At 39.6% G+C, this 12,901-nt stretch overlaps 1 protein-coding gene across 3 annotated transcripts in view; it reads right to left on the bottom strand.

Moving 5' to 3' along the window:
- Positions 1-12,901, bottom strand: part of stxbp4 (syntaxin binding protein 4) — a 49,108-nt gene that overhangs the window by 18,836 nt on the left and 17,371 nt on the right. For 2 of the 3 annotated variants that reach the window (XM_024285724.2, XM_024285725.2), the window contains exons 6-10: positions 8,438-8,523; positions 6,487-6,640; positions 4,509-4,641; positions 3,460-3,566; positions 646-859 (exon numbers count right to left, since the gene is read on the bottom strand). In XM_024285724.2, the coding sequence (XP_024141492.1) occupies positions 646-859; positions 3,460-3,566; positions 4,509-4,641; positions 6,487-6,640; positions 8,438-8,523 (694 nt within the window). The remainder of the gene's footprint in view (positions 1-645; positions 860-3,459; positions 3,567-4,508; positions 4,642-6,486; positions 6,641-8,437; positions 8,524-12,901) is intronic. The other variant, XM_024285726.2, reaches the window with a different exon arrangement.

Below are 12,901 nucleotides of genomic sequence, written 5' to 3'. Positions count from 1 at the left end.
GGGGCTTTGTTTTTCTGCAATTTGATTGGTTGGACTGTCACGTCAATCATAAGTGGCTCTAATTTGATTGGATGTTGGGCCGACACACACGAATGTACACATACACAGACAGAGGACCGCGGCGAGCGGCTTTTTCTCGATATACTTTATAATATACTTTATAATCCGTGGATTTAGAGGAAAAATAGCAAGTCTTTCCGAGTCAAAGGGCTAAAGTCCGAGTCAAGTCACAAGTTATGTATATCAAAGTCCGAGTCAAGTCACAAGTCAGAGGTAGGAAAGTCCAAGTCCAGTCTAAAGTCATCAAATTCATGACTCGAGTCTGACTCGAGTCCAAGTCATGTGACTCGAGTCCCCACCTCTGGTAAACAGATGGACAGTGGGAAATATTGGTGGTCTTACTTCATCTCAGTGGCCCCGCCCACAACTCAGAGGTAAATTTCAAATGAATTCCTGCCGCTTTGCAGAAACTATGCCCTACAAAATGACAAAGATTAGATTCTGTCTAAAAACGACAAAATCACAATGAAAAGATCACTGGGAATGTTTGAAAATGGATCAAAAGATGATCGGCTCTCACTGCAATGTCTCCTTAAACTCAGCATGAACACTCAACATGTCACCAGAGCTGCATTGGGGTCAGACCTGGGTTACATTCACCGCTGGGAGTGTCTCACAGGGGGGGTTTCTGCTGGAAGTGATCTTGGCAACTGTGGGAACAGTGGTGGACAGCGCCGGGGCCTTCACCAGGGGCCCCCCTCCGCTCTCCCCCTGCAGGCAGCTGGGGCTGTGCGAGCCGCTGCTGGAGCTGGACGACGACCTCCTCCTGATGAAGGCGATTTCCACAGTGGGGTCCGGTCTGGAAGGAAAGCACAGGAATTGTTTCCAGTCATGCCTCTCAGTTACTGACATGTTTTAATGTTTTTGTGTTGGTTTGCTTTTGTTTTTCTTTCAGAGGCCTATTGTTCACAGAGACGGCCCCCTTTCCAAACGTGGTACTGCAATAGGTTTTTGTCGACCTTTACTAAATATGGAAATTAGGCCTAAACCGGGGGTGGAAAACTTTTTGACTTGTGAGCCAAAAAGGGGGGTAAAATTTGACAGAAGGGCCGGACCAGAACCAGATGTGTGGAGTATTTTGGTAATCCACCTCATAAGAGAAAGAAATAACATTAAATCTGGATGAAAGCATGTTTAAATTTTGATTAAAACCAATTTAAAACATGGGGTTTTATTTCAAAACTGACTTCTTTCATTCACTTGAGTTCTCATTTTAGTCCCAATCGCACCAATGGTTTAATGTTTTTGAGGGAAATCCGTAAAATTAGAGAAATTATGCATTCATGTGGTATTGTAATGATCTGAAAAAAGATTGTTCCACTCAGAAAACACATACAAACATAAAAAATTACAATTCTTCCAACACCACAGAAATGCAGAATAACTTTCTGAACCTAGATCAGGAGTCGGCAACTTTTAATAGTAAAAGAGTCATGTAAAAACCTACATAGTTTATCATCCATGTGCACCTCAGCTATCAATTTATAAATGTAACTTATCTAAATTAAATAAATGCTAATTGAGTAATTCTAACTTTTAAAAAAATCATTTTTTTGACTATTTTTTGCTCTTTTTCCTCTCTTTGTCCTCAGCAGTCTTACACTGCTGGGTTATGTTATTTTAGTTTGGAGTTGGTCCTTCGTAGTCTTACTTTACTGGCTTTGTTTATTTGTTTTCTTCAGGTAGTGTTGGTTAGACAGCCTTTATCAGGAGCTGCTGACTCTGACGGTTGACATGTCTGGATCAGCAGTCTCCATGACTTATTTCATGTATGGCCCAAGAGCCACCATGGAAAAAAAAAGAGACGCAAGGATCTGGAGCTGCAGGTTGCAGAGCCCTGACTTAGACAAAGTTCAATGTATTTTTTGTGCGCTATCTATGGATAAACACCCCAATTATAGAAAAAAAATTAAGCAATGAATGATTATCATTATTAATTATTCCAGTGGCGGGCCGTCAGGGCCTGCAAGGCCTTCTCTGCTGGCCTAAAAATATCTGAATCACAGACTGATATTAATTATTTATTTCCGTGAATACGTATTCTATAATTCCAAATGCTCTGTCTTCGTCCTTTCATTGCTGTCTCCCTGGTTGCGCTGCTTCCAGACGTGTATTTTCCTATTTAAGCATTAACCAATCACATTGCAGCACCATTTGTTGCTAGGGTCAAAGAAATCTGCCTGAAGGCCTTCACAATCAGTTTTGCGGGCCCTGTAGCATAAAATAATGGTCCACCAAACTGTTGCTTCAACCAATCAGATCTGGAGGAGACCACGTGATAGGCCAGCTAGCAGGCCCACGGAAACGTCAGGATTTTCACGCGCTGTGATTGGATAATCGGAGAGTGTACTAGGCAGACCTGGTAAACTGAATCTGTAGCGACCTGCACAGGCAAATATATCGAATTTAATAGCTGGTTTGTCAATCCACAATGGCTGAAGGAGGAGAAGAAATGGATTTGGTTGCAGACTTACTGTCAAAGCCGTTTTCAAGACGGACTTTTCAAGAAAAGCTGGACATTGTTAAGCGGGGTCGGGCAACTCCGAAGCTAGCAAGCCCCGTGTCCACTGCTTCTGTTAAAGGGACATTCTCAGCCCCGAAGCGAATTAAAACTTATGCCAGAAATACGTCAGGGCAGGCTCAACTTTCAGCATTAGCTTCCATGGCGATAGAAAAGGACTTCTTGATGGAACTAAAACGCACGGATAATCTGCACGACAGAGTGATTGAAATCTTCTTGAGGAAAGAAAGGATGGATTTTGTGTACAAATAATCCGGATTTTTGGTGAGTAAAATTTTGCTATATACCTAAATATTATTGCAATTTTATCAGGTTATTTTTTATGCTTTTTTTATGTGTGTGGCAGCTGTACCTGCAGTAGAAGTTTTATTGCCATAAAATAGTTATTGAGGGTTGGGTTGATTCAGATGGAGCACTACTGAAGGCCTAGGTGTGAAATGCACGGCCCGCCACTGAATTATTCCCATTCGGCGGCCCAGATTGAGTTTCCTAACTGGAATTTTGGCCCCTAGGCCGTGGTTTGCCCACCTCTGTCCTAAACCCTTTAATATAATCTTTTGGTCTTTGATCCCCTTTGATGTAATTGTGATCTTTTTAGATTCATTTAGAGTTAAAGTAGACACAATCATTGTAGTGGGGGACTTTAACATTCATGTACAGATCATGAACACTTTATTTGCTTCTATTTTCATGCTTCAAACTTTTTGTTACTCATTTGGGGTTTTTGCCAGGTAAATACTGACTTACTCATTTACTTCTGCAGATTTTTGATTTAAATTGGACCAAAGTTACATTAAAAAAACTTTACTCTGTATACTTTTCATGACATATACAGGTGTATTGAGGAGGGCATGAGTGAGTGTGTTGGGGGAGGGAACCTCAGTTTGGTGCGCGTCAGGATGCTCCTTGCCTCCTCATACGTCACTCCGATCAGAGACTCTTTGTTGATTGACACCAGCTGATCCCCGACTTGCAACCTGCCATCCTAAAAAAGAACGAGAGCAGGGAGAACACGATGAATATGAAACAGCCAAACAAAAGTAGCGCTGCAGCCTCACAACAGTCACACAAAAGTGATCCCATGCTGTGCAATAGCCAAGTAGCCAACAACTGCACAACACATTTTAAGATCATATTTTCTGGAGTCATGACTGACTGATGTTTTGTCCTCTGTTAACAAAGATGTAATTGAAGTTTTTGAAAAATATTGTACTAAAAAACTTTAATATTTCAACATGTTCTCTGACTTTTTGAGTATCATTTTGTTTGGTTTTAATTTAAAGAAAGAGGACACAATCTTTAAAAAACTAAAAATTGTGAAGCGCTTTAGTAAAGTTTATCTTTTGCTTATGCATTTTTTACCCATAACCCCCATTTGACTGCACCCCCACATTAAGTGGAGCGTATAGGAAGGATTTTAACATTTGAAGGACACCAGAAAATGACTTGAAAAAACAGGGTATTTTAATCCTTTTTTAACACCAACAAATGAACAAAGTAAATAAAGTTTCCTATTTTATGAAAATAAAAGCAAAAACAAACAATTCCAATAGACTGGAGACCCTAGCATAGAAAAAAGAAGTGAGTCAGAGCCGGCAGACAGATCCTCTTTGAGTAAATTATCTTTAAAACTAAAAATAGAAGAAAAACCTGCAAACTGATGGACTCGTCAGCCAAAACCAAGACAACGAAAGGAAAGGCATTCCAACTAAAAGTGCCACATTTGTAATCACTCTTCTGACAAACCTTTCACAGGTTTTAAATTCTCTGGTCCAGATGTGCTAATGTGGCTCACTTGAAAAAGTATGTCAGAGGAGAAAGAGTGGGGCAGATTTCTAGCCTGACGATGCACAAAGTCGATTTGTTTCTTTTATTTTGAGTTAACAAAACTGTTTTCTTTTCTAAATAAGTAAAGTGAAGTTGTCACCTTCTGACAGTCTCCTCCATTCACAATTTCCTGAATGAACACCATTGGGCCCTCAGCTCGGTTAGCTCCGCCCCTGATGACGAGCCCCAGCCCTGTTCCCTTGGCAACACAGATCAGCTGGATGATACTGTCACTGGAGAGGGAGAGGAGGATGAAGACTCATGCTCGCGCTCAGTGCAGACTCGTCTTTGCCCCCTGGCTAAGTGTCGCAGCAACACTGCAGAGGGTGCTCACTAATTCTAGAGATGCACGTATTTGTCATGCAAATGTCACTGTTTATTTGAGAACAATTTAATAACGTAATGAAAGAATGAGGTAATTACTATTAGGATTAAATTATATACGAATGCATAAAAAATGTACAAATAAAAAAAGATTATGCGAAAAATAAATGTATGCAAAACAGGTGAAAATATCAAAACCAGGTAAAGAAAATGAGATGACTGACTGAGAAATTTAAATATGAACCATTTAAAAATTTAAATACAAAATAAAACCAATAAAGTAAGTCCAAATAAAGGGAACAACTGAACCAAGGATAGAGGAAACTTAATTTTAGAACAAGTGAATAAAGAAACAGTAACAGTAATTGATGACAGTACAAATTAATAGATATTGAAAAAAAGTGCTTAAATCAAGAAAAAAAACAATAAAAGTGGATGAAGAATTAAACAAACAAATAAACACATGGAGTGTGAAGCTTTCATTTAAGGCTAACTTGATCTTACATAAGAGTAAAACATAAGCATATTTATTTTATGTTTCTTAAGGTAAAAAAATGTTTGTAAAGTATGTAATCCATTTTTGTCAAATCTTTTAAGTTTTTCTCCCAGTTGTGTTTTTTTCTTTTTATGTACATCTGATGAAGACAGAGAATCGTCCAATCACAAGCTCGATTCTACCAAGTCGTATCAACCACAATTAACTGAAGGTGAACCACTGTAGCTGTGTTTCCATTAACTTTGAAATTGCAGATATTTGGATTTTTGATAATAAATTCTCTTAATGGAAAGACCACAATTAAGAAAAAAAACTCGCATTTATTTTTAAAAAAGTTTTTGCGCTTCAAGGAGGTGGTTTTTGGGGCGTTTGGGACATTTTTTTAAAACTTGGTAGGAAGTAACACAGTGTCACAGCTCTTTAGAAGTTGCGTATCATACAGAATCGTACAGCTCTTCCATGTAATCACTAACCAAGATTTCCTCATCGCTTCATCTGTAGCCGCGCTTTTGCTGCCTGCAGCTTAAATAAAACGCTGACGTCTCCTTTGACAGATCAAGATGAGCCCGAGTGCCGTGACAGAAACTTGAATAGATTCTTTCGTGTTTTCCAACAGTAAAAAGGGTCCAGCTGCTTCCTTGCTAGAATGGTTATTTTTTTAACATCCTTCTCATGCACATCTGTGACTATCAATGGACAAGCTGCGCTGCACGCACCACACTGCTGTGACGTCGCCCAAATGCTCCTTTTTAATGAATCAAATTAAAAATATATATACTTGTTATACTTGTAAATGTATACTTATTTATATCCATGAGTTTGTTTGTGTTTGTTTGCAAAATCCTGCTTTAATGGAAATAGTGCCATTGTAGAATTGTGTTTTTTTGACATTTGTAGAATTGTGTTTAAGTTTTGCACATGGGTGTAATGGAAACGTAGCTGGTGAGGTATGTGTGTTGTGTTCGCTAAACATATCCTCACTTTTTTCTTTTTTTGCAGCACGAAACACATAAAATGCAGGTTTGAATGTTTGGCCGTTTGGTGAAAAACATTAGCTTTTTTAATTAAATTAAAAGTTTCTCTGTTAAAATATTATAGTTTTACATTCCAAATGAATGATAAATATCTAGATTGTATTGACTTAGATAAAAGAATCAAACTGTATCCTATCACTTCATATGAAAGATTATACTAAAGTGTGTTAAGTTAAAGGGTAAGTTCATAATATGCACAGGTCAGTTGGTGAACAGCCTCCCACCTGAAGTTGTGCACAGGTGTGTGCACGGTGTAGGAGGGGTTTGCTGTGTAGTGTGGAGTCTGCATGTAGGATGTGACTCCCTCTTTGGGACTGAGCAGCTGGGGGCTTTCTGATCGAGAGGAGGAGGAAGAGGAGGCTGTGTCCGTTAGTTTTCCTGAACATCAACAGACGAGGAGAAAGAAGTGAGGAGGAAGACTTGAGAGAAAAGAAGAGCAAATCAAAGTATAAAAACAGCTTCAGCACAGGATGTTAGGAATCACAAATCCTTAGAGCGGGACTGTAAGAAAACGTAAGGCAGGAGTGTCAAACTCAATCACACAAGGTGCCAAAATCCAAAACACATCAAGGGCCAAACAGGATAAACGTTTCTTGAACACTCTAAAACTACGTTTAAAACTTTAAAAACATAACTTTTTAACATGCAGGCAGGAATATTATTCCAGAATAAATCAACGTAAACCTTAAATAACTTTCAATATTTCACTCTCCATAAAAATGTATTTTGTCAAAATTATACAAGTTAGAAATGAGATCAAGATAACATCGGGTCATTAATAACGATAAAATAAAATGATCTGGAGGGCCGGATCCGGCCCCCGGGCCTTGACTTTGACACATGTGCCTTAAGGTCTTTAGAATTGTATTAATTATTGATGTTCAAAAGACAAATAATGCAAAAGCTTATAAAGCATAACTTCAAAGAGTTTAGCTATGAACAAGAGCTGAGAGGTCACAAACAAATCAGTATTTTGCATGACTGCACACAATCCCATTTTAAACATGAATGCAATATACAAAGTATTCGTACATTACAGTGGTTGCTTTAAACATTTGTGAGCTTCATGGAATGCTTGTGACTTCTAGTTGACTTCTGTCGCTAGATTCACTCTGGATGCAGAAGTGCCGCAAAGCGTCGCAGAGCAGAGTGTGCACTGTATCCACTCTCACCTGCAATTCACTCCAGACATGCATTTTTCCGCGACAGTCAACAGGCGCTTCTGCTAGAGCTTTTTTTTTGTCTTTGACATGATGGGAAATTTAACTACCTAAAAATATTACTCCATGAAGCAAGTAGTTAGTAGGCCTACACTTCTTTAATTTATCTGTTGTTGAGACACACAGAGAGAAGTCTGTCTGTTTTTTTATGTATGTGTGTGTTGTGATTGTATGTTTATTTTCATCTCTACAGTCTGTTTAGATAAAATTACATGATCACAATTGTCAATCAGGGTTTTATTATGAAAAATTGGTTATATTTAGCAAAATAAACCAGATTTTCTCATGTATCTTGATGTAACTTCCTGTCAGAATTGACGCGGATCGCTCGCGCACAAAATAAACCAGACGCCGAAACGATCCGCCGCACGCCGCGAGCCTTCCACGGAGGACCGCGGCGTTGCGTCTGGTGTGTACCACACCTTAGGCTAACAAGGGCGCTTCCATATCCAGTGTAAACCTTCAGTTGAGGTGTGAGGACTGCTGCCTTTTTGGTAGGTCTATCATCAGTCATGTTCTTTTTTTATTCCAGCCACTGAAATCCTGCTGGTTACATTCAACCGACTAACCCCTGAGGCGTTGTCAGTGACGCTTAAACACAAAAGCTTTAACATACTGTAAGTTTTCAACCGTTAAGACAATAATTCCAGTAGATTCTGAAGAAGAAAAGCAGCTTGAAATGTTTTTCTCCTTCAGAATTTGCTGGAATTATAGTGATAACGGTTGAAACATTACAGTAAATCAAAGAATATAAACACTGGAGCTTCTATGTTAAAGGGGTAAGTCCCTGGTTTTCTGTTTGTCCTTGTCAGATCATCTGTTGTCCCACTTCTTGTTTCTTATTTTTATGACATTTATGATCATTCATTATTGTCAGGTTTGAAATTTCAGCCACCAAGCCCAGTCTCTGATGGGTTCTGGGTCAGTTGGTGCTTCAGCTGCTGCCTCACTTTACCTGATGATAACTGAGTGGGCGAGATCCGTCCGGAAGCCGTGGTGTTGCTTGAGCCATATTTTTCCATTAACTCTGCAAACTCTCTCCTGAAAGACATCATCATGTTTTCATAATCAGAAAGAACTTTCAGTAACAGGCTTAGCAATGAAAAAAGCTTAATTATAAAAAAAAACAATCTTCAATTATCATAATGTTAAGAGATATGAGTAACCATGAAGGCCTGCAGCCTTTGTGCTTGAGGAGAGCCAACAGATCAGTGAGTGTTTGTCTCCCTCACATGGAGGTCAGCCTGACTCACACTGCTGACCATCCCCGGCTGATCCTGGCTAGATCTGATTGCCTCCTAATGCTGTTTAAACCGGATCTGCAAGGGGCTCATGAAAAGCATCTGCAGATCAGAGTCTGCACGCTGGTGTTCCGTACGAGATCAAAGACTTTAAGCCACCTGCTTCTCCGTCTTTTAAGAGGAGCAGAAGCGTCCACAAACCGAGCCTCCCGTCTGCTGTCCCTCACTGGCTTTTGTGAATTCTCATCTGTATTCTCCTCTTTGGTCTCATGAGTTCATTAACGTTGTTCCAAAACTCTTGATGTTTGTTTAGACTTGAGCTGGAAAACTTTAGTTACTCCAACTTTTATATTGTAGATGACAACGTTTTTGAATTTGATTTGATTTTAAAATGGTCTATTTCAAGCAATCAAAAACAAGTATAATGCATGTGCAATACAAACAACAGAGGATATACATCTGTACAAAGATATGTCAGACATAGGATAACTAGGCATCAAATGATAGATTGCTTGAAAGGGAGTGGGAGGAAGCAAACTTATATAATCCGACGAATTTCCTTTACATGAATTCTCATTTTCCGGTTCATAACTTCTTATCAGAGATTTATACTGTACCGCCACAGCTACAGGTCATTAAAGATCTTTAAGTATCAATAGATCACATGACTATATAAGTAGACATAACACTATTTCTGAATTTATCATAGTATATGCAGACCAATAATCAGAATTCAAAAAGGTAAAAGAAGAAAAAAGAAAAAGAAAATGGCATCAGCTGACTCAGAAGCGGCTCTGAAATATTCTGATAATTGCGGAGGATAGTTATCATCCAGAGCAGGTGTTTATTATGGATGAAACCGGTAAATTCTGGATAGAGATGCCCTCTCACACTGATGAAGGAGGAAACATGCACTTTTTCAAGGCGCAGAGAAAAAAGACTGACAGTCCTCATGAAAAGTATGCAGTCTATTGTTCTGGAAAAAAAAATGTTTAGGTTGAGAAATCTTTACTAAATGTTTACAAAGCATGATTAAAAGTGTTTTTGATGAGTCTGGATCAGTGATGGACATCCTTCGGCTGCAGGGGGTGGGAGGTGAGAGGGAGACTGGGAGTTTTCTGTATTTTTGGATTAGCAGAGGTCTCCGGTCCCTAACCCCTGTGAGTAAGGGTCGAATACTCTATTTTAATCTTTACAGTCTGTTTAGATACAAAAATGTGATCCCATTTATCAATGGCAGTATTTTATTGTGAAAAATTGGTTTTATTTTGAAAATTGACCAGATTTTCTCACGTCTTGGCGTAACTTCCTGCCAGGATTGCTTGCGGAAGACCACGATGCTTTGCGTCTGGTGTGATCAACACAATAGATTAACAAGGGCGCCGAATGGAAGCGGCCTCCGTTCCACGCTGCTTCCGCGTGCGGTGTGAACCCAGCTTAAGAAAACCTCTACTTGTGTTATAAATAGAGGTGTTAACGATTCATTTTAAATGGTTTGATTCATATCATTTGCGGTTGCTACAATGTTTCATAATTGATATCAGTTCATTTTGAACGATCCAATTCACTGACCTAAAATTGATCCAGGACAGCTTTATCCAGAACTTCAACCAGAGTGACCCAAAGATGAACACCTGGTACTGAACAGTCGGCTGTGATGACATGCTATCTGAACTCCAACCGGCTGGGAAAATCACCGTGAAACCTTCTCTGTTTCAGCATAAACACATTTTCTTTTTTGGTAAACCCTTGGCAATAATCTTCCTAATAAATACTCGCCGGTTTGATTGCTTGTCTCTAGATGTATTCTAGACCGTTTTTAAAAGATTGCTATTGACGCATTTTGAATTTTCACTCAACTGATCCAGAAAGCAGAAGTACTAAAATATCATTCCCTTTCACTCTGCAAACAAACTTTAGGAAAGGCATTTCTGTCTCTGTTTCATCTTCATGAATAATCATCTATTAGTTCATTAATTAACCAGGGGCATAAAATAAAACCCAAAGCAGAAAATGAAGACCAGCTTTTGCAGTCAAACCTGCCTTGACTCTTTCATTTCCACCTCTTAGCTCCTAAAAAAGGAGGGCTGAGGGGCAGAGCCATTGTCCTGAAACAAAAACATGAAAATTGATTTTTGTGCAGCAGCTTAAACACCATAATCTTTTAAAAGCCCCCCCAATCCAATTCAGCTTCTCATGGATTCCTCCTCATCGAGGAGCTTTAGGTCCTTGTGGTTCCAGAAATCCTCCAGTTTCATTTTTTGATGACCTCAAATGTTTTTGCGTCCTTCAACTATTCGAACTTCAACAGGGCACCCCCTTACTGTGAACCCCCCCTTCAATGGTCAGAAGAAAATCTCTGCAACAATGAAGGTCAAGTTTGAGGGGCTTTTGCACAAATCTACTTTCACAACAACAAGTGAAGCGGGGGGTGAGCGGACTTTCTTTGTGCAGTCAAAACAACACGTGATTGTTGTCCGCTGCGTGTTCGGCTCCATCTGTTCCCCTGACCCTGACTGAGGACACCCGGGGAGGGCGGGCTGAGCACACTGCAGGACTGCCTTCTAGAACAGGCACTCGCTAAACACTAGTTCTGTTTCATGCTCCTGTTTCTGGCCGTCCGTTAACCGCAGACGGCCTCACCCCGGCTTCCTGCTCAGCGACTTCTCTGACGGGCAGCTGTCACCTCCCCAGCAGAGGGCCGGTGCACACAAAGCACTGCGTCCCGATTGTGTCAGGCTGCGTTTGAATCGACGCAGCAGTGTGGATGCCAGGTCGGTTGGTCCACCCGTCTGTCAGCTCAGAGCTCAACCTCAGGACTCTGAGCTTTGTTGGGTCGCATTCCAAACAGACTCAAATCTGGCTGCAATCTAAAGATACAGAAGCTGAGAAAAAAAAATCCACCATCTTCCACATCTCTTAAAAGGCTTTGTATTTATTGCTTTTAGTTTACAATGTGTTTCAAATTATTATTTAAATTGTATTTAACTGTCAAAAAATCTATTTCAATTAAACTCATGAGTAATATTGTGCCTCAGCGCTCTTTGGATCACTCAAATCAATCGCAGACATCTGTGATCATTAGTTTGGCAGGTGAGTTCAATTAAAGGAAAACTACTAAAGGACGACGTTTCACATTATTAAGCAGACCAACATTTTCATGCATTTTGGGAAAACAACAAAAGATCCCTGCTGCTGAAAAGCATGAAATAGCTTTGGATATTTCATGAAAACTTAAGCACGATCATTGTAATATAAACAGATTTGTTATGGAAGCTTTTCTGTTCAACCTTTGAATTTTCATTGTGAATTTTTTTTTGAATCCTTGATTTTTCATGGACCAGAAATTTGCTAGAAAAAAATTAGCTATAAAAAGTGTTGCTATGTCTGTCTCACCAGAACAAACTAGTCGATCTAAGAGCCACTTGATATCCAGCCAATCAAATCATGACACTGAAGACTGGTTTATACTTCCAAGCGATTCGTAATCGCTCACGTTGCATCCACATTCTCGCTGTCTCGTTCATACTAATGTTGGCTGGATTTGATTGCGACTCTTCACTATAACTGAGATGTACTTCTGACTGGTGTTTATACTTTCAAGCAACACGATCGTGTTCAGCGTTTATTTTTAACATGATCAGCATCCCGCTCAGACACTTGGAGCATCTGCGAGCGCGCAGGTACATGAAAGACAGAGGAGGAAGTGATGAGTTTGTCTGCTACACAGAAGCAGGAAAACAAAGACGGCAAAATTAAATTAAAAAAGGAACAAACGGCATTCTCCAGCGCTGTAAGATATGAGAAAAAAGACATTTTTTTCCAGCAACTTGCTCTATTTTCTATTAAGTTGTCCACTCTCTGTCTCTCTCTGTGTGAAGTTCAGTATTTACTAACTTCTTTAGTAAGTCCTCATTATTTTTAGTGTTACATTTTTTTACATTTGCGTTACCAACCGTGTCCTGACAAAATAAAGGCTGGTGTTATTCCCACGCATTTACGTGCAACCAAAAAGGACATTGTTGTGTTGCTGCACGGATCTTAAGTTCATCCATGGCTAAATGTCTAGCTCTAACCTTTCCTCCGGGTCCATACAGCCAAGAATAAGATACTGACCACACGGATTTAGAAAGTTATGAGTGATATTACATTAATAATACAGTTGCAGCGTTGTTTGT

The sequence above is a fragment of the Oryzias melastigma genome, linkage group LG19, assembly GCF_002922805.2.
Source record: "Oryzias melastigma strain HK-1 linkage group LG19, ASM292280v2, whole genome shotgun sequence".
Taxonomy (NCBI): Eukaryota; Metazoa; Chordata; class Actinopteri; order Beloniformes; family Adrianichthyidae; genus Oryzias; species Oryzias melastigma.
This window is presented reverse-complemented; position numbering and strand designations above follow the sequence as displayed.